Raw genomic sequence first — 22,110 nt, forward strand, 5'->3', positions numbered from 1 at the left:
TGTTCAGGGGTACATGTGCAGGTTTGCTATAAAGGTAAATTACATGTCTTGGGGGTTTGGTGTAAGATTATTTCATCATGCAGGTAATAAGCAGAGTACCTGATAGGTGGTTTTTCCATCCTCACCCTGCTCCCACCCTCCACCCTAATGTAGGCCCCAATATCTGTTGTTTCCTTATGTCCACCATTTCTGGTTCAGAGTGTGTATATTTTAAATTTTGACGACTGTTTTAAAATTGTCACTCCAAAACATTAAACCAGTTTGCATTCCCAGTGTGTGAGAGAGCCTGTCTCCCAGTATCCTCCCTAGCCCTGGACACTTTTTAGTAGTTTTTTATAATTGAAAAACTGATATTTTAGTGTTTTGATTTGCATTCCCTTAGCTTCGAGTGAAGTTGGATATTTATATTGTTCTGTAAATTTCTTGTTTGTGGCATTTGCCCGTTTTTTAAGTATTGAGCTATTTGTATTTTTCTTATTACTTAATAGAAAGTTTAATGTATTGTGGATATTAACCCTTTACCTATAATATCATATATGCTGCAGATATTATTTTCCCAGTTTTTCATTTGATTTTATGTTGGTTTTGTTTTCATTTTATAATGTAGATTTTTTAAAGTGTTGGGCAGGGAGGATCTTATCTTTTCCTATAAGGTTACCAGTTTTCTGACAGGCTTAGACAGGTCTTTCCCCACTCTAAAGTTAGCCAATTTCTTTTATAGTTTTTCAAGGTTTCTTCCTGATTGGTTCAGCAGCTTCACAATATGATGTGGTTACAGTCTAACCGTTTCCTTATTGACAGATATTTAGGTTATCTCTTTTTTAAAAATTATTGTGGACAATATGACTGTGAACATCCCTATCTGAACAATTTTGTAGGATTATTTTCTACTAGAGGTAGAAATAATTGTCATGGGAGTGCCATAATTTTATTTTCACTGGTGATTATAGTCGATTTTTATTCAGTTATGTGTGTGTACAAGATATGTGGTGAACATGTTTTACTTTGTTCTTAAGTTTACTTGTGTTATAGCAATATGTAAGGAAGCTTAGCTTTCATTTTCATTGAAACTCTCCTTTATAGATTTGAACAAAATTCACTTTTATTGGCTCTGCACATTTTCTAGATAAATCATATTTGTGTTGTTTTTAAAGTATGCATTTGTACTGTGTCTTTTATTAAGAATAACTATAATTCATTTTCTACAGATTTCAGATGGTAATGTTTTTTAAGAAAAGTTTTAGGAAAATTTTCCTATTCCTCTAACATGTTTGTAGGAAAACCATTAGTCCTTATGTTATAAGTAGAAACACACTTGCTGTTAATCATTAAATGACACCTTATATCCTTAGATTTGCAGGAAAGCATATCCAGAATCCATCGAACAATTGAATTAATGTACTCTGACAAATCTATGATACAAGTAAGTGAAATTTTGAGCTAGTAATCATTGTCAAAATTATTTACATATATTTTAATTTACCTTTACATTATCTTAATCTAATTTTTCTTTACATGTTTTGTTTTAAAATTTTGGTAAATCTTATTGTAAAATAATAAGGGCTTGCCATATGTACAATGTGACACTTCATCTGAATGGGGAAAATTTTATAACAAATTTATAACAAAATTCATGACAAGTTTTCCCCATTCAGTTGTATTTTCGCACCGTATGTGTTGTGTACCCTTATTATTTTACAGTAAAATCTACCAAAGTTTTTCAAAAGGCTATAGCATCTTTAAAAAGTCTTATGGGAGAAAATCTATGGTTGTTAAAGGATATTAAGATTTGGGAAGAAACTTAAGGACTCCATTACATTTTAACTTCTGGTGTATATTATATAATCTATTTTGTTAACCGTCAATTTAGAATTCTGAAGATTGAGACACATTTGCTATATGTAAAACTGCCCACTATAAGCTTTTTATTCAAATAAACAATTAGGCCAATGAGTATGTACACAATAAATACATTTTTAGTTTTTCAAAAAGCATCTTTTTAATATGTCAGCTTTACATATCTTTAGCTTATTCCGATTCCGTCTTTTTAAAGTTTTATAGTTTAGTTTTTTCAAACTTTTAAGCCCAGCCAGTTCTCTCTCATTTAAAAAAAAAAATGCTCTTATGGTTTTCTCCAAACAGGTTGTTTGTGGGTTTCATGAAATGTGGTATAGTAAACTACGTAATTGCAGTTTAACTCTTCTTTTTTTCACATTTAGGTTCCTTATCGATTACATGCCGTTTTAGTTCATGAAGGCCAAGCTAATGCTGGGCACTACTGGGCATATATTTTTGATCATCGCGAAAGCAGATGGATGAAGTACAATGATATTGCTGTGACAAAATCATCATGGGAAGAGCTAGTGAGGGACTCTTTTGGTGGTTATAGAAATGCCAGTGCATACTGTTTAATGTACATAAATGATAAGGCACAGTTCCTAATACAAGGTAAGAATATATATAGGGTGGTGTATACTTTTAAATAGTCATAAAAGTGGCTCTGGTATGTCGTGTGATTAGTTAAGTGTAATTCACTCAGACGATGAAGGATGTGGTTAGGAAATGCTACTGGGTTTTGACAAGACTGAATTGAAAAGTAATGTCATCAGGGCTAAGAATTCGTATATATTTTGTATTCCAAGTCAACTATTAAAGGTAAATATGACTTTTTTCGTCCTTGCTAAAAATGCTTTAGTGACTGTTCCACAGATTGACTCACATTTAATATTTAATTCCTTAGCCTAACTTATATGGCCTCTGTTCTTGGCCTCTGATTATCTCCCCACCTTCATTGATCACCAGTGTTCCTTTTGAATTTATATCCTTACTGAACTTCTTGCTGTATCTGCTCATAGCAAACCATTTCACACATTTATGTTTGCATGTTCTTCTATGTTTTATTTTTTGCTAGTAATTCTTTTGCCTAATTCTTGTTTATCTGTCAAGATTCAATTCAGGTGTCATTTCCCCTGCAAACTATTTCTTGATCTGCCAAAAAGTATCTCTCCTTATGCTGTCCTGGCATCTGTCTACTGGGCATCTACTGTTGTGTATTGGAATTGTGTGATGACTTGTCTTGCACATTTCTCTCTCATCTGCTCAGAGCCAGAGACCATGTCATACTATGTCTGAATCTTTTTAATGCTGATATTCTGATATATGCTTTGCATATAGAAAATAATAAAGGTTTATTGAAACTGATAAAAATAATCTTTTTATATTTAGTCATTCAGAATCAGCTAGGCAGTCCACTTCTGACTAAAAAAATGAAGTTATTTTTCTGTGTGTGTAGTAGAAGTTGAGTAATTCTTCTGAATACTCTGTATTGTTTTTAAGATCTTGCTATATTAATTTTCATAATTGCATATTTAAGTCTACTTAATTTCTTCATATGACAAACAATTTTCATTTTATTTTGAGCTAATAAGGTTAACATGATTATGAGTTGTTTACATTTTGTGAAAAGTTTTACTTTTTAAGTGATCAAACATCTGGTATTTTCCAATAGTGGCAGAAGTAGTATTACATCACTGTTAGAGTAGCAAAGAAAAAAAAAAATGGCTGGGCGTGGTGGCTCATGCCTGTAATCCCAGCACTTTGGGAGGCCAAGGTGGGCAGATCATGAGGTCAGGAGATGGAGACCATCCTGGCTAACACAGTGAAACCCCATCTCTACTAAAAATACAAAAAAATTAGCCGGGCTTGGTGGTGGGCACCTGTAGTCTCAGCTACCCGGGAGGCTGAGGCGGGAGAATCGTCTGAACCCGGAAGGCGGAGGTTGCAGTGAGCCGAGATTGTGTCACTGCACTCCAGCCTGAGTGACAGAGTGACACTCTGTCTCAAAAAAACAAACAACAACAGCAACAAAAAACTTGGCTTTGGCTTTGTATTTTCTGTCACTTCTACTCTTAAGATAAAAAAAAATCTGAGACCATTACCTATGATGGATTATCAAATATTTTCATCATTGTTTTTCTGAGCATTTGTTTGAGTTTTAAAAAGTTTTGTAGATAATAATTATTTGCTAAGCAATAGTAATTCTTAAGTAATATGATTGGCTGAGTGGTAATAATTCATAGTTTAAATCCTATTTGAAATGCAGTCTATTTTGAGCTTTGCATTTTCCCTTTAATTCTTAATTTTATACTAGTTTTTGAAATATGATTTGCAGAGGAGTTTAATAAAGAAACTGGGCAGCCCCTTGTTGGTATAGAAACATTACCACCGGATTTGAGAGATTTTGTTGAGGAAGACAACCAACGATTTGAAAAAGAACTAGAAGAATGGGATGCACAACTTGCCCAGAAAGCTTTGCAGGAAAAGCTTTTAGCGTCTCAGAAATTGAGAGAGTCAGAGACTTCTGTGACAACAGGTTTGTCCATTTTTATTAAGTTGTGTTTGATTATCAATATTATTTTTATAACAAGATATGCTCATTATTAAAAAGGTTTAGCTATCTTAAAGTGTGAGGAAATCAGTAGAAATCATTTCAAATTCCATCACTCAGATTATCACGGTTAACAATTCAGTTTACCTTTTTGCCAGACACCACTGTATATATTCATATGTTTTTCAAGATAAATGAGATAGTTCTGTTGACTTTCCCTCTACCTACTCTGCCTGTGTTGGGTGGGCTTGAATTTTCTTGGCAAGTAGCAGAGAAAGCTGTGAAATCAACAAGAAACCCAAACCAATTCACTAAAGCTGTCAAGAGTATCAATTCAATAAAGCTATCAAGAGTAGTAATTTTAAATTTGGCCAAAATAATACTACCGGTATATTCATATATACTTTGTGCAATAGTAAAATACTACCATTAATAACTATTTGATGTTTTTCAGAATTCTTAAGATTAAGAGAAAATTGACCAAAACTATTTAGTATATCACAGGTAAAAAGTAAGTGTATAGACCTGTAAACCAAAGATATAAATGCATAAACATATAAATATTTAAAAACATTATTCTGAAATGAACTATTAGCTGATGAAATCAATAAGTCAAAGTAAACACTGTATAGGAATTAAGAAAGTAGTTTCTAGTAAAATTGAAAATATATTGTCTTTTTATTTTCTTAAAAGATTACTCTTCACTGAGTTGCAAATATGTTTTAGGGCAACATGTTTTCTGGTATAGAAAATGCTATTTCTCAGAGAAGCTATAAATTAAGCACATATATTTTCCTCAAACTCATTTGTCTCTTTTTATAACTGCTAGTGGATGTTATTGAATAACTTTTTTTTTTTGCAAGATCTGCATGTTTTGTGTTTTAAGGAAGTAGTTCCAGCTTTTGTTTGTTTAATTTCATCTTCTGCAGGCAGAGGTTTCCTTGCAGCATTACCTGGTTGGGCTTCAGCATTATCATTTGAACTTTAGAAGGAATTATTACTTCAATAGAAGATTGTTTTACGGTGCTACAGTGTAGTATTATGACTGTCGCAGGCATGCACAAATCTGTCCAGATACTTAACTTATTTTCATGTAGATCAAATAATTGTCGTTGATTTTGATCCTGAGAGGCAGATAATTCAGCATTTTTTAAAAAGATAATGGTATCACAGCAACATTTGGATACTCCAGTGCTATGGAGAATACCACCATTATAGTGGCTGGTGAACTCTACCATTATGTAGGACTGCACTTTTCCCCCACATGTACAAGGCTACCGCGTAGAGCAGGTGAAGCTATGTGGGTCCACAACAATGTAGTTTTTAGTAGATGTCAAGAGGTATCTAAGCTCAAATCACAGTGTAGTAACTATTTTATAGTTCCTTTCATTTTTAAAACATTTCTGTCCCTTTGTGATTTCATGCTTTGCATTCTGTACATATTCTTTCCAAATCACTCCTCAGAACCTGCCCCAAGATGGAGCTACTGTGTTATTGTTCCCTTAACATTTACTTATTCCATTCACATGTGACTATTCTTGTTATTAGTGGGAGGAAGGGGCTGCATAGTGTACTATAAACAGTTGTGGTACCTAAGCTCCCAGACACAGATGAATCCTCCGTTCATTGGTTAAGCTCCAGTTTTATTCTTGGCTCACCTATATTTTGTGATACCAAAATATTAAGTTCTATATATCCTCCTCCTCTTCATCTTGTCTGTTTCTCATCTCTCCAAATTTACAGAGTTAACATATTTTATTTCTGCTTAGTCAAACTAATACATATTTCCAACTAATATTCCTATCTATTAAGGACTAGCCTTGCCCCATCCTCATTTTACATTTGCCATCTTTTTTTCTTTCTCTGTGAAAAGACCATGTGTGTATAACTGCATCCATTTTCATGATCAATACATCTGACCATACACTTTACATGGTGTTTTGTAATTTTTAAAAAATGCAGTACTAGGTATTGGACATGTATTTTCATGTCTCTTTTTACCATGCAAAATAAACTTAGAATGTTGATATATTTCTGGGAGGAACCAGAATAAAAGATAAAGAGATGGAAATGGTCAATTCCTATTCCTAGATAACTTTTATAGTTACCTTTCAGCGTGGGTTATTTAGAAAGCAGTGGTAATACTAATTCTGTAGGAAACATTGTATCCTCCATAGACTTGACGGAAATATGCACTTGGTTTGAATTAGTAGAAGTAGAACATGCCAAGTCCGTAAATTTACAGAGTGAGATTGTTGTTTAAAAGATTGGTTTCTATTACTCTTATCTTTGAGATTATATTAAGAAATGTGTCCTCTGTTGCAGGATAGTTTCACATATCATAATTGAATAAGACTAATGTTTCATTAGAACCATTTATTTCCTATTATTAATAGGGAAATTTTATTTTAATGTCCATGCCATCCTCTTCTGATTCTTCTCATGGTTTTCAAAGTAAGTAATTTAATTTGGTATAATACTTCCAGGATCTCAAAGCAAATCTGTATTTTAATCTCTCAGGTGTTCACTAGTATTACGAGTGACTAGTGGAAATAATAAAAGGAAATCTTGTTCATAAAATCCAACAGAATGATTTTTTTCCTCCCTGCAAAATCTTCTCATTAAAGCTGAAACATAAGACCTCATAAAATTCAATTTCTACTGAGTGATATTCCAAATAAGAGTACTAATTCATATTATATTAATCAAATTAGTATTTGTTCCTCTTCTGCTAAAATGTGATTGAGAAATTCATGCGTATCAGTTCGCCAGCACCATTCGTTCCCTACTGAGATAATAAATGATGGGAAAGTATTTTTTGGTTCATTTCATGCTGCTTCCCTAGATCTGCTTACTGCAAAGGCAAACTTACCTGAATACTTTTGTTTAGATTTTTAGCCAACCATTCTTTGCTATCAATGTATGGATCAGAATGAGTAGGGGGATTTTTTTTCTGAGTATGAACAGCACACCCTACCTAAGACCACTTAAGAGATAGTGGAGTCAGAATCTCTGGAGAAAGGATCTGATACAGTGCTATCTTAAAGAGATCTTCAGATAATTCTGAGGTTAAGCAGCATGGCTCTAGGCTGTATTTATAAAACAGAAATTATTCTGGAGAGAAGAGCGTTGTCTGAGTTACTATTTTACTTATGTTACTCTTGTCTTATCCAAGAAGTATCTGAAGTCCTTACAATATAGCACACCCAGATTTCTTTAAAAAATAAGGAAACACTAGTGAAGATTGGAATGAAGTGTATTGCATAAGGTTTTATAAATTTGTCTAGAGGCAGCAGGCAGAGTTGGCTCTGGAACTTCTCTACACTGTCTACAAGTTAAAAATAAGCTGATGTTCCAGGAGAGTACAGTTGGATCCTGAGAGTAAGACCTGGTAGAATAAACAATATTGTCAATGTTCTCAGATTCCTTGAAAGCAGGAACTAGGTGATATTCTTTTTTTTTTTTTTTTGAGACAGTTTCATTTTGTTGCCCAGGCTGAAGTGCAGTGGCATGATCTTAGCTCACTGCCTGCCGGGTTCAAGCAATTCTTGTGCCTCAGCCTCCTGAGTAGCTGAGACTACAAGCATATACCTCCACACTGGGCTGATTTTTTTGTATTTTAGTAGAGACAAGGCTTCACCATGTTGATCAGTCTTGAACTCAAATTCCTGAGCTCAGGCAGTCCTCCCACCTCAGCCTCCCAAAGTGCTAGGATTACAGGCATGAGCCACCATGCCAGGCCTGGTGGTGTTCTTATTTATATCTCCAGCATCTAGTATAATAAACGACATATGGTAGATGTTCCTTGAAAGTTTTCTGTTAATAAGTTCATTCCCTATGGAGATTTCCAATAATGAATTTCCTAGGGGTGATCCTCAGTGTAGGAGAACATACAATTTTAAAGTAGAAACAAAATAGTCACACAATAAGGAGGCAGGCCAAATACATGTGGTGAGGATGTAGCTCTTTGTCCCGGATAAATTTATGGTTTGCCTCTGGTTTCTAAACCTCTCTCCCTCACACCCCTCAGATTTTCTTCGGAATGGGGCCCAGGAATCTGAAGTTTCAAAAATTCCACCAGCGATTCTATGCAACCACCTAAGCGTGGCTCTTTGTAGGCTCTTACAGGGTATCGTGGACTTTTAAATACATTTCTAGAAATGGATGCACTGTATATCTCTCAAGCAGTCCCCTTTAAATCTTCTTCAGTGTGAACGTAATAAGTATTGACTTACTAGTAAGTCAACAAAATAAAGACTTCTGAAAGATATCAGAGATGTTGGTCTTATTTTTATAGTTAAGAGCAGACCCTTACTCTTTAATAGAAAGCCAATTGGTGGTCAAGTTGACCTTCTTAAAATATTGAAGACCATAACCAGGAAATATGCATAAGTAAAGCACCCCCAAACCTCCTCAATAGCCTATTTCAACATGAAGATGGACAAAAGGAGCAGACTCAGAGTTCCCTCAGAATGTTGAGTTGTCTTCTATAACAGCTAGAGAAGCATGGCCGGAAAATCACTCTGTGGAGGCCAGTCATTTGAAAATCCTAGAGAAATACCCATAGAACAGATGAGTGATTGGAGAGAGACTTTAGGAATAAGGATATTATTTACCTCCATAGAGAACTGGTCATTCATGGTGAAATGAGTGCATTTAAATTTTTTGTTTGTTTGTTTCCAGTCTCCCAGGGTTTCAAACCATTGTGGGTTTACCTACCGTGACTACACCACCACTCATCTAAGTTCCCTGGGAGGTATATACACAGGGAAAACCCTAGAGAAAATTGTTCTGTATGGCATTTAGGGAATTTATAGCTGTGGGCCACTAGTGATGGGGTTTTTAATAGGGTTAGAGGATGAACAACAATTGTATTATATGGTAAAAGCCAAACTTGTTCTGCTGTTGTTCCTAACACAGAAATAGAAATTACTGAAGTGTGTGGTAGGGTATTAGTTGCGTGAGCCTTCCATACAGAACAACACAATATAACCAGTACATGTTACGTTGAATAGAGAGTAATTCTTTTTGTTTAAAAATATGAGTAGGTAGGTACAGTCTGGAAATAATGTATCAGAAATATTAATAGTGCTTACCTCTGAGTAATGCAAAGAGTTTTAAATTTTCCACATTTTTCTTGTTTGTTCTAGTAAACATATTTTTATTCTTTGGTTTGATAAATTGAAGACAAAACCTCTTTTTTTGTCTTCTTTGACAGTTTTTTTATACGGACTTTATTTTACAATCTGATTCCCTTGTAATTCTTCTAAGACCACTTCCCTGTGAGTAGCCTGTGTTTCGTCTACACCAGATTACTCATCGTTTCTATTGCATATAGGAAATTTTCCTGTCATTATGGCATGTTCATGAAGTATCCTTCATCTTAAAAATGTTCTTTTATCGTTAGTGTTCATGAATTTTTTCATATTCTTTAAGATCTTCCTCATATCCCAGAGTCTTTGTGAGTTTCTCTGAGAGCACTTCTGTAGTAGCTATTATCTTTTTCCTCTTAATTCCAACCTTTTCTTACTACCAAATGTATTATGTTCTTCTCTATTGTACTTATATTTTGGCTTGCCTTCCAGTGTAGAGTCTCATATATAGCAGGGATTTTATGAATCTTTGATCAGACCTTACAATGTGCTATTCCTTCTGCCTGGAATCTTTCCTATTCTTTTCTCCAAGATAATCCTCTACAAATCCTTCAAGACTCACCTAAGTTAGCACCTCTTCTAGAAAGTGTTTCTTAACAGGCAGCATTATCTCAAGTATGTGTATTGGGTCCACAGTGCTTTTATAAAACCTTGTGCGTAACTTTTATTGAATTTAGCACATTGTATTATAATAGAATGTATATTTATCAGATTTTACTCAGAGTTCCTTAAAATTAGTGAAGTATGTAATCTTTTTTGTTTTTTATATTTTTAATACCTAATATAGTACTGAAAATGGCACAGGTTCAATAAACATGTTGGGAATGCAATTTGAATTTTTTGTTTCCAATCTCCCAGGGTGTCAAATATTGTAGGTTCAACTCCCGTGACAACAAAACCACTCACGTAAGTTCCCTAGGAGGTATATACATAGGGCAAACCTTAGAGAAAATTGTTCTGTATGACATTTAGCCAGAAGCATTCAGTGTTACTCATAACGTTTTTGTACTCAAACTCCTTTATGGAAGGAAACCTTGGCCCTGGTGACCTAAGGTGGATTTGACATGTGTTGATCAGATAACATTACTCTTGGTCCTAAGAACCAATTTTACAAATATTCTAGGTTTCAGTGGGTCATTAGACCAATGTCAGACCGGATGGATTTATTGCTTTAAGTTCACATCCATTTATTAACCGTTGACATTATCTGCTATGGTGAAGAGAGGAAGAGTGCCGAACACAAGGAAAAGTTTTATCAACAAGGAGTTTATCTCCCAGCCCTAAAGCAGCTGGCATGAGCCACCTATCATGAAGTCTTCCAGAAGCAGAAGTATTGCTAAGCTGATGGTAGCCAAAGATTTTCTTTATCTATTACTCATGGGCATTGAAAGGCTATTGCAGTCCAAAATCAGGAAATGATTTAATGAGGACATTAAACTTCTTTTAACTTCTCTCCTTCCTTTTTGTACACATTGTAAGCATCCTCACCTCTGGTTTTCCTTACACATAGTTTTACCTCCATGATCTTAGTTAACTCTGTCAAAAACTTGGTGTGTTCATGTGCAGTCTCCACACCTTTGTGTCCAAAATATGTCTTGATTCTAGCCAATTTTGTGTCCCCCTGTTGCTCTCTCTCTTAATCAGAAAGCACATTTATTTCTTTTTCATGTTGCTCTACTGCCTTCTATTACCTTCACCGATCTCTAGTTTTACTTCCCTCTCTAATTCGTTCTTCACAATATCCCCAGAATAATTTTTTAAAAACTGCTATGTTGCCATTATATTATGTATTATATTATATACCTGCATCATCTCTTGCCATTTGTCCACTCTCATACTGTAGTCCAGTCATATTATTCTTTTTTTTGAAAAGCATGGACTCTTCATTCTTCCACCTGGAAAAACAGCTTATTCATTATTCAGCTTAATAGGTCACTTTAGGTCACAATCCAAATTGCTCACATCACTTCACTGCCATTGTTCCCATATAAAGTGTTATAATATTGTCAAAATTTATATATATGATTATTTGGTTAGTGGTGTTCTCCACAGATGACTGTAAGCTTCATGGAGACAGAGACTGGCTGCTTTGTCAGAGACTCACTGAGATAAACCCTTTAGGTCATGTAAGGATTTTGAGCTTGTCTCATCTAGGGAACACCCAGTGGATGTTCATTGTACATTGTTGGATATATAAGTCTGGAACTCAAAAGATGGATAGGAGATATCATGAATTTTTATTGGTACCAGTTTGCCTTTCCTCTGACAACACTCAGCTACTGGGGCAAGTACAGAAAAGATGGAAGGTTAGGTTCATTCAGGGTTGAGATTTTGCCAGGAAGTGTGAAGGAAGATGCTGTGGCCAGAGAAAAATAGCTCCTGTGCACTCTATGGAAGGTCAGCCCAAGATTGCTGTTCAAACCAAATTCTTTTGGTAAAATGCTGGCAATTTTCCAAAATGAGCTTTTGTTATTTCTCATGGCAGAAAAATTTACTGTGAATTCCTTACCATAAACTATAATGAGAGCTTTCTTTCGTAATTATTGGAGTACTCTTAGTTCTGGGTTTTTGTTTTTTAATAAATTCTTGGAAGAAGTGCTACACGTGGAAAGATATGTTTTACTTTGAATGGAAGACTAAAATTGGTTCTTACATAACTTCAGACATAGAAATGAATAAAAGATTTATCTTAGTATAGACTCTGTGATTTATATTAGATATATAATTGATTCTTTTCTCATGAAGCACAAGCAGCAGGAGACCCAGAATATCTAGAGCAGCCATCAAGAAGTGATTTCTCAAAGCACTTGAAAGAAGAAACTATTCGAATAATTACCAAGGCGTCACATGAGCATGAAGATAAAAGTCCTGAAACAGTTTTGCAGTCGGTAAGAACTTTTCTTTTGGCTCTCTGAACATAGCCATGGTCACGACATTTCCTCCAGTATAGTGGAGAGGGACCTGTCAGGGAGTCAGGAGAGACGGGGCCCAGTGATGGCTCTGCCATGGGCATGATCAGTGACCATGGGCAAGTCATCTCATGCCCAGGCTGTGATTTCCTCAGCTGTGATTTTAAAGACACTTTTCCCTTAAGTTTCTGTCTTTCTGCTAGAGAATTCTAATGAATCATAATCATAGATTAAATTGACCATTTGATTTGGAACTTAAAAAGAGAAGTGTAAAATTTAGCAGTATTTCTCCTGTCTCTCACCCATTCCTCCATCTGTAATCTGATTACATGGGAATAGTTGAGAATTTAAGATGTAATTGTCATAATTTCATGAAATGTGTTTAACAATAAAACTACTAGATACTGTAGATTAGAGTATTATTTAAAACTACTAGACACTGTAGATTAGAGTATTATTAGAAGGATAAGTATGATGTTGCAAAACTGTTTATGAATATTTTAAGAACGTCCTGTGCAAAAACGTCATCAGGCTACTCTATTGTAGTTTTCAACTACATCTTTTTATAGTGGTAAATTCAGCATGTTGGTGTTATACTGTGTTATCAGTGAATATGGCATTCTGAGAGAAGCTATTTCAAGAATTTGTTACTACTAAACCTTTTAGTTCCTGTAGTCATTTATCTTTTATTAGTGAGCATAAGCAGCTCTAATGCAGATTTTGTGGTAGTTCCTTTTAATATTTGAAGATTCCCCTTGACATCTAAAAAGAGTACGACATATCATAATTTTACAACACGTAATTTTCTGCTTAGTAAGTGAATTCAGTGCCAGCAATAACCTGCTAATTGCAATGAGGCCTTAAATATGTAATAAGACTTCCTTTAGCCAAAATGTTCAAGAGATATGGTACTCTGTTAATTTTGTTTTGATGAACTAAATAACAATACAAATTATTTTTTGTTTGAACAATTTTGAAAATGTATTAATATATCATCTTATTAAAATGTATTAATTTAAATAGATATTTGATGATTCCAAATTTTGCAAATGCCTTAGAAGCTTTAAATGAATTTGATGTGAACATCACTAACTCTAAAGCTTTTCTTGGAAAATGCTTTGTTTAGTGGATCTGGGATGTCTGCTTCTTGGGTGATGGTAAGAGGAAAACCTAGGGAAGGAGAAAGAACAGAGGAGTAGGTACAAGGGGAAATAGTTTTGTCTGACAAAAACTGCATTTGCAAGGCCTCTGCTAATTAGAACTTTTATTTGTTAAAGGCCTAAATTATGATTAATGAGTGTCACTTTTGAAGCTGGTATTAGAAAACCAAAAGCATTACTTAGCTTAATGTAGAATCCTGATTTTAAGTTTGGAAAATCATATGGAATTTAAATTTGCAGAAGTCAGCTAAATTTTGATTGCTCAGCTTCATAATATGGATATCGTCTTATAAGGTAGCAACCTACTACCTCATCTTTACTTCAGAAAGGAGGATGACAGGGAGACTATATGATATAGACAAATACACTATTTGTCTATTCATTTAATTGTTTTCTGGAGTGGCATCCACAGTTAGCCCCATTGCATATGTAAATCCTGAAGCAAGTCTGAGAATTCATTAACCGTGGCTTGATCTTACAGTCAGTTGCTTAGTGTCATGGTAACTACTTCATAGCGGTTTTTTTCATTTAAACTTAGCGTACACTAGAAGCTAAATTGCACAGGTGAAAAGTATCTTCAGACTTTGGGATTAAATATTTCTGGATTTTGGAATATTGGTTTTATTTATTATGAATGCAACCTTGAATAAATTGCCAAATTTCTCCAGATAGACCTCAGTCTTCTTTTCCATAAAATGAAGGTAATTGTAGGATTAGTCAAGAGCATTATTTGTAAGTGCCTGGCATGGCATGTAGTAGGCACTGAGTAACTGTTGGTTTCCTTCTGTTACATCAGTCCTAGCCGCTTTTCAAATATGCAATATATTAAAATCAACTTTAATATAAGAAAAATTTCCTGGAAAGCGTAGAATCATGGAAATTAGAGAAAGTCTTCAAGTGTTTAGGCACCCTGCTTTTTAGAAAAATGTCTTTAATTTTAAATGGAATACTTAGGATATTTTCAATATAGAAGAGTAGACCCTGAGAAAAAGTCATGCATAGTCCCACTCACTACTCAAAGTTAATTATTGTAAATATGTTGGTATTTATTTCACTTTTATTTTAATATGTAGATTTGGGATTTATTTTTATAGTTGAGTTGCATACAAAATTTTGTGTTGCCTTCTTTTAATCACTTACCTTTTATAACCATTTCCCCATGTTGTAAACTCAGTGAAAACATTTAGTGGCTGAGTATTATTCCCTTGAATAATTAACTTCTTGTTTATGTATCTGCTACTCAATCGTATATGTGTTTCTACTTTTACATTATAAATAGGCTGCTAGAAATGAAAACTTTTTTCATATTTCAGGTTATTTCCTTAGAATAGATTTCCCATGCTAGAAATGAAAACTTTTTTCATATTTCAGGTTATTTCCTTAGAATAGATTTCCCATGGTTGAATTACTAGGTGAAAAGGTAAAGACACATTAATGTGGCCGTGGACTTAGATAGCTTTTTTGTCACCCTTCTTATGAGACCACTTTTTAAGAAGTCATATAATTAATGGATTTCAGGCAAGTCATAAAAATCTTCGTATTTTAATTATTTTTGCAGCATATTAACTGAGAAACTTATTTTTAACTCTTTTCAAGTTTAGCCTTTGTTAATGTATTCATATAAGACCTGAAAACAATAGAAAAAGATAAATAAACATGTATTTTACTCTAGTGAGCCCTTAAATTCTTTACATGGAAAATTTTTATGGTTCTTTGGGATATCTAAATTTGGTGAATGATACTACAGAATTATTATATGTGGCAAAGTTTCTTCCCCCTTTCAGCTTTTACCCATGTATTTGATCAGCATTATGCTGTTGAAACTCTTCAATAGTAACTGAAAAGGTTTATAAAACATTTATGTTCCCTAAGTGCAATTTTTTTCCCCCAAAGGGAATCTGTTTTGTAAGGATTAATATTCTAAGTGATAACCATTTGCTTTAAATTTATATTTTCTTTTCCTAAGATAGAATTGTTTTGCATTGGTTTGCTAGTGAGAAATCATCACCACAAACTCTGAACAGATTTCTGAATTTACCTGTTTATATTTCACTCTTGTGTACAGAGACCTACCACAGTTCGTCTCTTATATGCTAGAAAGATTAAAAATCCTTAATTAAATGTCATGGACGAAGCACATCTCTGTAGAATGTGTGTGATAGTAGTATTAGGTTAAAATTATTCAAATATAAACAATTTAAAGTAGCACAACAAAGTAGTACAATGACTCATAGCTGTCATTTTATAGAACAGCTGTTCCATACCTGGTGTTGGCTTAGCTGCATATTATCTCTCATGATCATGATACCTGTTGAGGCTGATCATTTCCTGTTGAAAAGTTGTGGATTTTGATAAATTAAGGATAAGTTGTGGATTTTGATATATGTGTGTGTGTGTGTATATATATATATATATATATTTTTTTTTTTTTTTTTTTTTTTTTTTTTGAGACAGAGTCTTACTCTGTAACCCAGGCTGGAGTGCAGTGGTGCAGTCTTAGCTCTCTGCAACCTCCGCCTCCCAGGTTCAAGCAATTCACATGCCTCAGCTTCCCAAGTAGCTGGGATTACAGGCATGTGCCACCATGCCTGGCTAATCTTTGTATATTTAGTAGGGACGGATTTCGCCATGTTGGCTAGGCTGATCTCCAGCTACTGACCTCAAGTGATACGCCCATCTTGACCTCCCAAACTGCTGGGATTATAGGTCTAAGCTACCACGCCATGCCAAAAATAGCATTTATTTTAAAAGGGGCAGTACCAGTTGCAGCTATTGGTTTTGTTTCGTTTTATTGTTCAGTTAAACTCTTTTTCTATATATGCTTCCAGGAAGCCAGGAAATGTTCACATTGCTAAAATTTACCCATATTTCTAATGGAAATGAAACCTCTTTAATTGCTGTTATAAAAATGTTTTTTGTAATATCAAAACAAAAGTTTACCTTTGTTTATGAAAACTTATGCAATTCAGTTACTTAAGTTGCTTTCAAGCACCTTCAGTACTTTTGGCTTTTTTAATAGGTAAATAGTGGATATGCTAGTTATAAATATGTTGAATAAGATAAATAAGTATGTAAACATCTGTATGGTATTTTGAATGAATCATATTAGTGTCATGAAGTTTTGAATGAAATTTTCTGAATTTTACACTGACTTCTGTATTAGTGTAGATTACTGAAATACATAGAATTTGTTAACAATAAAAAGAAAAAAAGGAATAAATCTGATTGAGTTGTTAAAAATGGGTATCAGCTTCCAACAGCTTTTTCTTATTTTCAGCAGGTGTTTGTTGAACACTTAAGATATAAATATACTGGAGCCTCATAGGCTGTATATAATAAGTTAAACAAAATAGAATATGGATATTAACTGGATACACAATTGATTACCAAAAAGAATAGAAGGATAAAATTATAAGGAAAAAAACCCTACAAATTCTGATGAGTTTAGAGGAGGTCATATCTTATTTTGGTTGAGATATCAAGAAAGGTTTTTGGGAGCTATTGGACTTTTTAAAAAATTGTCAGCTATACAGACAATAATAGAAAATACAACTCCACTATTTTTTATCTTAAGTACTTAAAGGTCTAAATACTTTCAGGGAAAAATGTAATGATACTGGTAATACCCAGTTTGAGGATGTAAAGGGAAAACTGCAGATTTTATATTACTACTTGATGAATGCATTTGCTTCTGATGTTCAGTTTTAAGTGGTTTCATTTGATACCAAGTCAATGCAGGTATTTTTAAAAGATTTAAGAGTATGTGCTTAAACAGTTTAATAGTGCATGTGCATTGGAACTTTTAAAAATAAGTCATATGGATACAGGGCTGCTGCTTAGGGATGTGCAGGTTATACAGTTGTGCAAGGATGCCATTGTTCTCCACTGTTCTCTTTTCTAATGTTTATATTAATGATTTCCTTCTGCAGAAACCTGAAAATACTACAAGCCAACCACTTTCTAATCAGCGAGTTGTAGAGGTGGCGATCCCTCATGTAGGGAAATTTATGATTGAATCAAAGGAGGGGGGGTATGATGACGAGGTACCTTTTACAGCCCTCTGCACCATTGCTACTTAACTTTTGCTATTTAATACAAATACTTTGGGCATGCCTGCACCCTCATACTTAATGTCTATTGCCACATAACATACAGCTTTGCCCCCTCATAGTCCAAAATTACTTTACCAATTATTAACAGAACTTTGAATTTCAAATGAAAATTTAAGTAGAAAACTTATGGAATTTGTCAAAAGAATTTTCTGTTTCTGGAGTTAATTCTTTTATGCAGAAATAGTACCAGTTTACTTCCAGGTTGACAGATTACAATAAGATTTGTTTAATAAGTACAAAAATTTTTTGCATTTAAAAATAATTTTTTATATTCCATTCCTGTTTTACTGGAATTACTTATAATACTTTTCCCACTATCTCCTGCCAGAAAATCCCACAGCATGATTGCAGGATGGATAATTGATATTTTTGCTTCTACAGCCTCTCCATGTGACTGTGAGTGGAGTAAGTCATCACCACTACTGAGTGCCTACCGTTAATAGGACCTCCATCTTTATTCTTATCTCTTCACTGTTAATTCTCATTTACTTAGTTTTCCAACAGTATGGAGGCATTTTTGTTTTTCATGATTTAGTTCTTTGGAATCCAGATGAAAATGATCTATTGTCTTATTCTATCAGATGATTTTCTCCCCTTTTCCACTTTTCTCTTGAGACACTTAATATTACTCTTTTTGAGGAACGGCCAGTAAAGCTGTTTTTGAACAGGAACACAGAGTAGGCCGTAACTATTGGGTAGTGGGGGAGGGGGTGATTTGGAAAAATGCTTGTTGGATTCTAGTTTTTATGGGTTTGTATAAGAATTGCATTTATGTTAGTTTTTTTCACATAACTTTTTTTCTGACTTACTCCAATGTTACTATCATGCTAGAGTTAATCACCAAAGTCAGAAGTGTCATAAAGACATATCACTGTACCAGTGTAAGAAATCACACGCCATAAAGAGAATAAGCAGATTTGTGAGATAAACTGGTCAGAGAGTTTTCTCAAGCAGATGTTAGATATATTGCAATTCTCAGTATATAATCCAAAGTAAATACAATGAGTGATAGGTTCAGTGAATCAGAGGTGACGGATGCAATCTCTTGATTTCTATAAGATAGCTTCATAGGGCTTTGAGTAATTTCACTTTGCAGATATTTTAAAATGTAAACAGCTAAAAATAATAAGCCATTATGAAAACAAAAAAATGCTTAAGTATTTAGTACTTAATGGCTCTACATTGTTCTAGTTAACTATTTTATAAACATGCTGGCTCTTGAAAATTATGGGATCTGGCATGTTTTTAATAAACCTATCAATTTATTGATTAAGCAGTTAAGTACTTGTTTTAGGATGTGCCCTCTCTCATTTAAAAAAGTTGAATTGTGATTAATCATTTAACACTATCTTTTGTGCAAGTGCTTATGCTATTGACAGAGTTGTGTGTTTTGTCGTTTTTTAAAATTTATTGCAGTGACAGTTTAACAGTGCATGTGCATTGGAACTTTTAAAAATGAGTTGTTATGGATACAGGGCTGCTGTTCAGGGATGTGCAGGTTGTACAGTTCTGCAAGGATGACTAGACAAGGGGCAGAAGTGGGAAGCAAATTGAGTTCATGATGAGCTCTCTGAGGCTTGAGGAAGAGGTACCTTTTTTAATTGGTAAAAAGGGATGTTGCTTTTTCTAAATAGTTCACTCAGAGGATAGCACATTTTTCTAATTTGTTTGTCTAGAAGCAGGGTGCCTTTTTCAAATTCTCCAATTCAGAGAGGATGCCTTTTTGCAGTTTGCACAAAGGCTCCGTATGAGCCAGCTGTGCCCTGTATGGATGATCTTAAAAGGTGCTTACACGCATATTGGATTAAATTTGGTATTAAAAATGCAACATTTGATTTATAAATATGGAAAACAAAAGAGTTTCAGCTTGCATGTGAATAAATTATTTTAGTTTAAAAACCTGTTTTTAATGTTAACTATCTTTTGTGGCAGATCATGATGACACCGAACATGCAAGGTATTATCATGGCGATAGGTAAATCCAGGAGTGTATATGACAGGTGTGGCCCTGAAGCAGGGTTCTTTAAGGTACAATGAACATTTTCATTTTCATGTCTTTTCTTTTTCAAAATTAAGCTTCTTAAAATATTTTATTTCTTTGAATTCAGTTTGGTTTTCTGTATAATTTCTCTTTTCCTATCTTAGTTATGGCCACCGGATATCCTAGGGTTTTATGTATTAATTAACCTAATACTGATTGTTTTTCTCTTAATCCAGGTAATTCAAGAAAAAAATCTTTTTATTTGAGTCACTCTAATAGTGTGCTTTTGATTTGTCAGCAGAAATTTGAAATGTATTTTTTATTTGAAGGGAATGAGGACATTGATGAACAATAATAAGAACTGAGTAAATTGCCCTGGTAATAGTTTATTTTATCTTCATTGTTCATATTATTGGTCAATATCATAATATTCTTTTATTTTATTATCATTAGGTACTAAATTGCTTTTTTGTTTATAAAATGATTTATTTATTATATTATTTTTGTTATGTTTCCCCATAATTAATTTTTGATAACCTAGTCAGTTCAAGACATGTGAGAACATCAAGCTGAACACTATTCCATGATTTACCCACATCTTTTTCCCTCTAATATCAGAGCTTTACAATGTTTTGATTACAATTTTTTCCTTTTACAGATTTGAAAGATGAAAATACCATGTATGTTTTGTCATTTTATTTACATTAACTGAAAATCTTCAAGTTTTTTTTTTTTCACTCTTTTCAAACCCTTCTTAGTGGTTGTAAAAAGCAGCTTTTTTGAGGTCCAGTTTGCTACAGTGAACTATGCATTTCTTTATTTTTGACATTAAAAATCTAACATTTTTCATTTTCTGTATTTTGCCATTATCCAACTTGGTCTTTCAAAAACTGGTTCTTTTTTCACTGTTTCTTTCAGTATACAGTACAAAACAAAAGCCTTGTACATAGTAGTAGACCTATCAATAAGCATGTTTGAGTTTGCTAAGATTAGGGTGACTAACTCTCCTGATATGCCCGGGACTGAGGGATTTCCTGGGCTACAGGATTTAAAGTGCTAAACTGGGAAAGTTCTAAGCAAACTGGTCCCAGGACAAGTTGATCACCCTATTATGATCCCATAAGAAAGGTTGAAAATCTACTTCTAAAAAAAGAAGAAAAACGTATTTTTTATAGTTTCCTGTTTTAATACTTTTTTTATAGTTTCTAGTTTTCTAACTGGCTTCCTAATTTTTACAATTAGAAATTCCTTCTTATGCCCAGATAGTCTACATTTTCTTTTCTTAAAAAAACACTGAATATATGTCCTCTAAAGTATTTATTTCTTGTGGAAAAGTTATTTATGATTTACAGTGCCATTGTCATTTCTGACCAGGTTGGGTCTTCTTATGTTGAATTGCAAATCTCATTTTTATTAAGTTAATATCTGCATATAAAGAATCACCTAATTGTATATATTACAACAGTTAGTAAGCCCCCAGTGGATAATGACTTTCAGTTATTTAATCTGTTTGGCATTAATTCATATCTTTAAATAGAATATTTGGGTTTTTTATTCACAGTTTACACATTACCTGTTGAATTTGCTTCTACGGAATATGAATGATGAGCTCTCTTTCTTTTCCTGCGTCGCATACATACACTGAGAGACACAGCTCCCATCCCCCATACACACACACACACGTAAAATCTTGTAATTTTGATTATATCAGAATTCTGCATTTGTAATATTATTATGTATGCTATATGTGATTGAGTTATATTATAAATATTACTACTTTCTGTTTTTCCCTTAACTTTTGTTTTCCTTAAACTTAGTTGTTTTGTTTTTTGGTTTGCTTAGTTTATGTGTATTACTGATTTAGTTCAAAGCTGTCCACTGCTTGTTTAAATCTCCTCTCATTCTGCCTTTACCAGTTTTATCTTCTTGGGACATCTATTCTGGAGCTTTATGACCTGCCCCAATCTGTATTGGTTTTTCTTTTCTCCTGATCCATAACTAGTAACTTGAGACCTCCTTTCACCATCATTCGGGGGATTCCCTTTGCATCCCTTCCTTTGTGTATTTTCCATATTTCATATATTTTTCTTTATTGGTTTGCTCTATGATTTTGATAGTACAGCAAGAAAGCATGGGCAAGAATCAAGTTTGTGGAAGAGGGACAGAGCATTTTCTTAAATAAGTTATGTTATATTGCAACTCTCAGCACATTAAATAAATACTGTGGTTAATAAACTTCAGTGAATCTGAGGTAAAAGTTTTCAAGTTGCTTTGGAGATTGAGTCGAATTTGACGTTTTACTCATAGCATAAGGAAATTGTGCTCTTTGTCAGATGTTAAAAATAATTACTACAGAATTTGTATTTCACTAACCATTCTCCTTACTATCATCATGCTCCCTTTCTTGC

At 33.8% G+C, this 22,110-nt stretch overlaps 1 protein-coding gene across 4 annotated transcripts in view; it reads left to right on the plus strand.

Annotated features, from left to right (window-relative positions):
- The window catches only part of USP25 (ubiquitin specific peptidase 25), a 147,543-nt gene that overhangs the window by 98,781 nt on the left and 26,652 nt on the right, over positions 1 to 22,110 (plus strand). For 2 of the 4 annotated variants that reach the window (XM_034948002.3, XM_024927006.4), the window contains exons 15-18: positions 1,353 to 1,423; positions 2,220 to 2,448; positions 4,172 to 4,372; positions 12,286 to 12,428. In XM_034948002.3, the coding sequence (XP_034803893.3) occupies positions 1,353 to 1,423; positions 2,220 to 2,448; positions 4,172 to 4,372; positions 12,286 to 12,428 (644 nt within the window). Of the gene's footprint in view, positions 1 to 1,352; positions 1,424 to 2,219; positions 2,449 to 4,171; positions 4,373 to 12,285; positions 12,429 to 17,538; positions 17,653 to 19,653; positions 19,750 to 22,110 lie in introns of all 4 variants that reach the window. The other 2 variants (XM_034948000.3, XM_034948001.3) reach the window with 2 other exon arrangements.

Source organism: Pan paniscus, chromosome 22, assembly GCF_029289425.2.
Source record: "Pan paniscus chromosome 22, NHGRI_mPanPan1-v2.0_pri, whole genome shotgun sequence".
In the NCBI taxonomy this organism is placed as follows: Eukaryota; Metazoa; Chordata; class Mammalia; order Primates; family Hominidae; genus Pan; species Pan paniscus.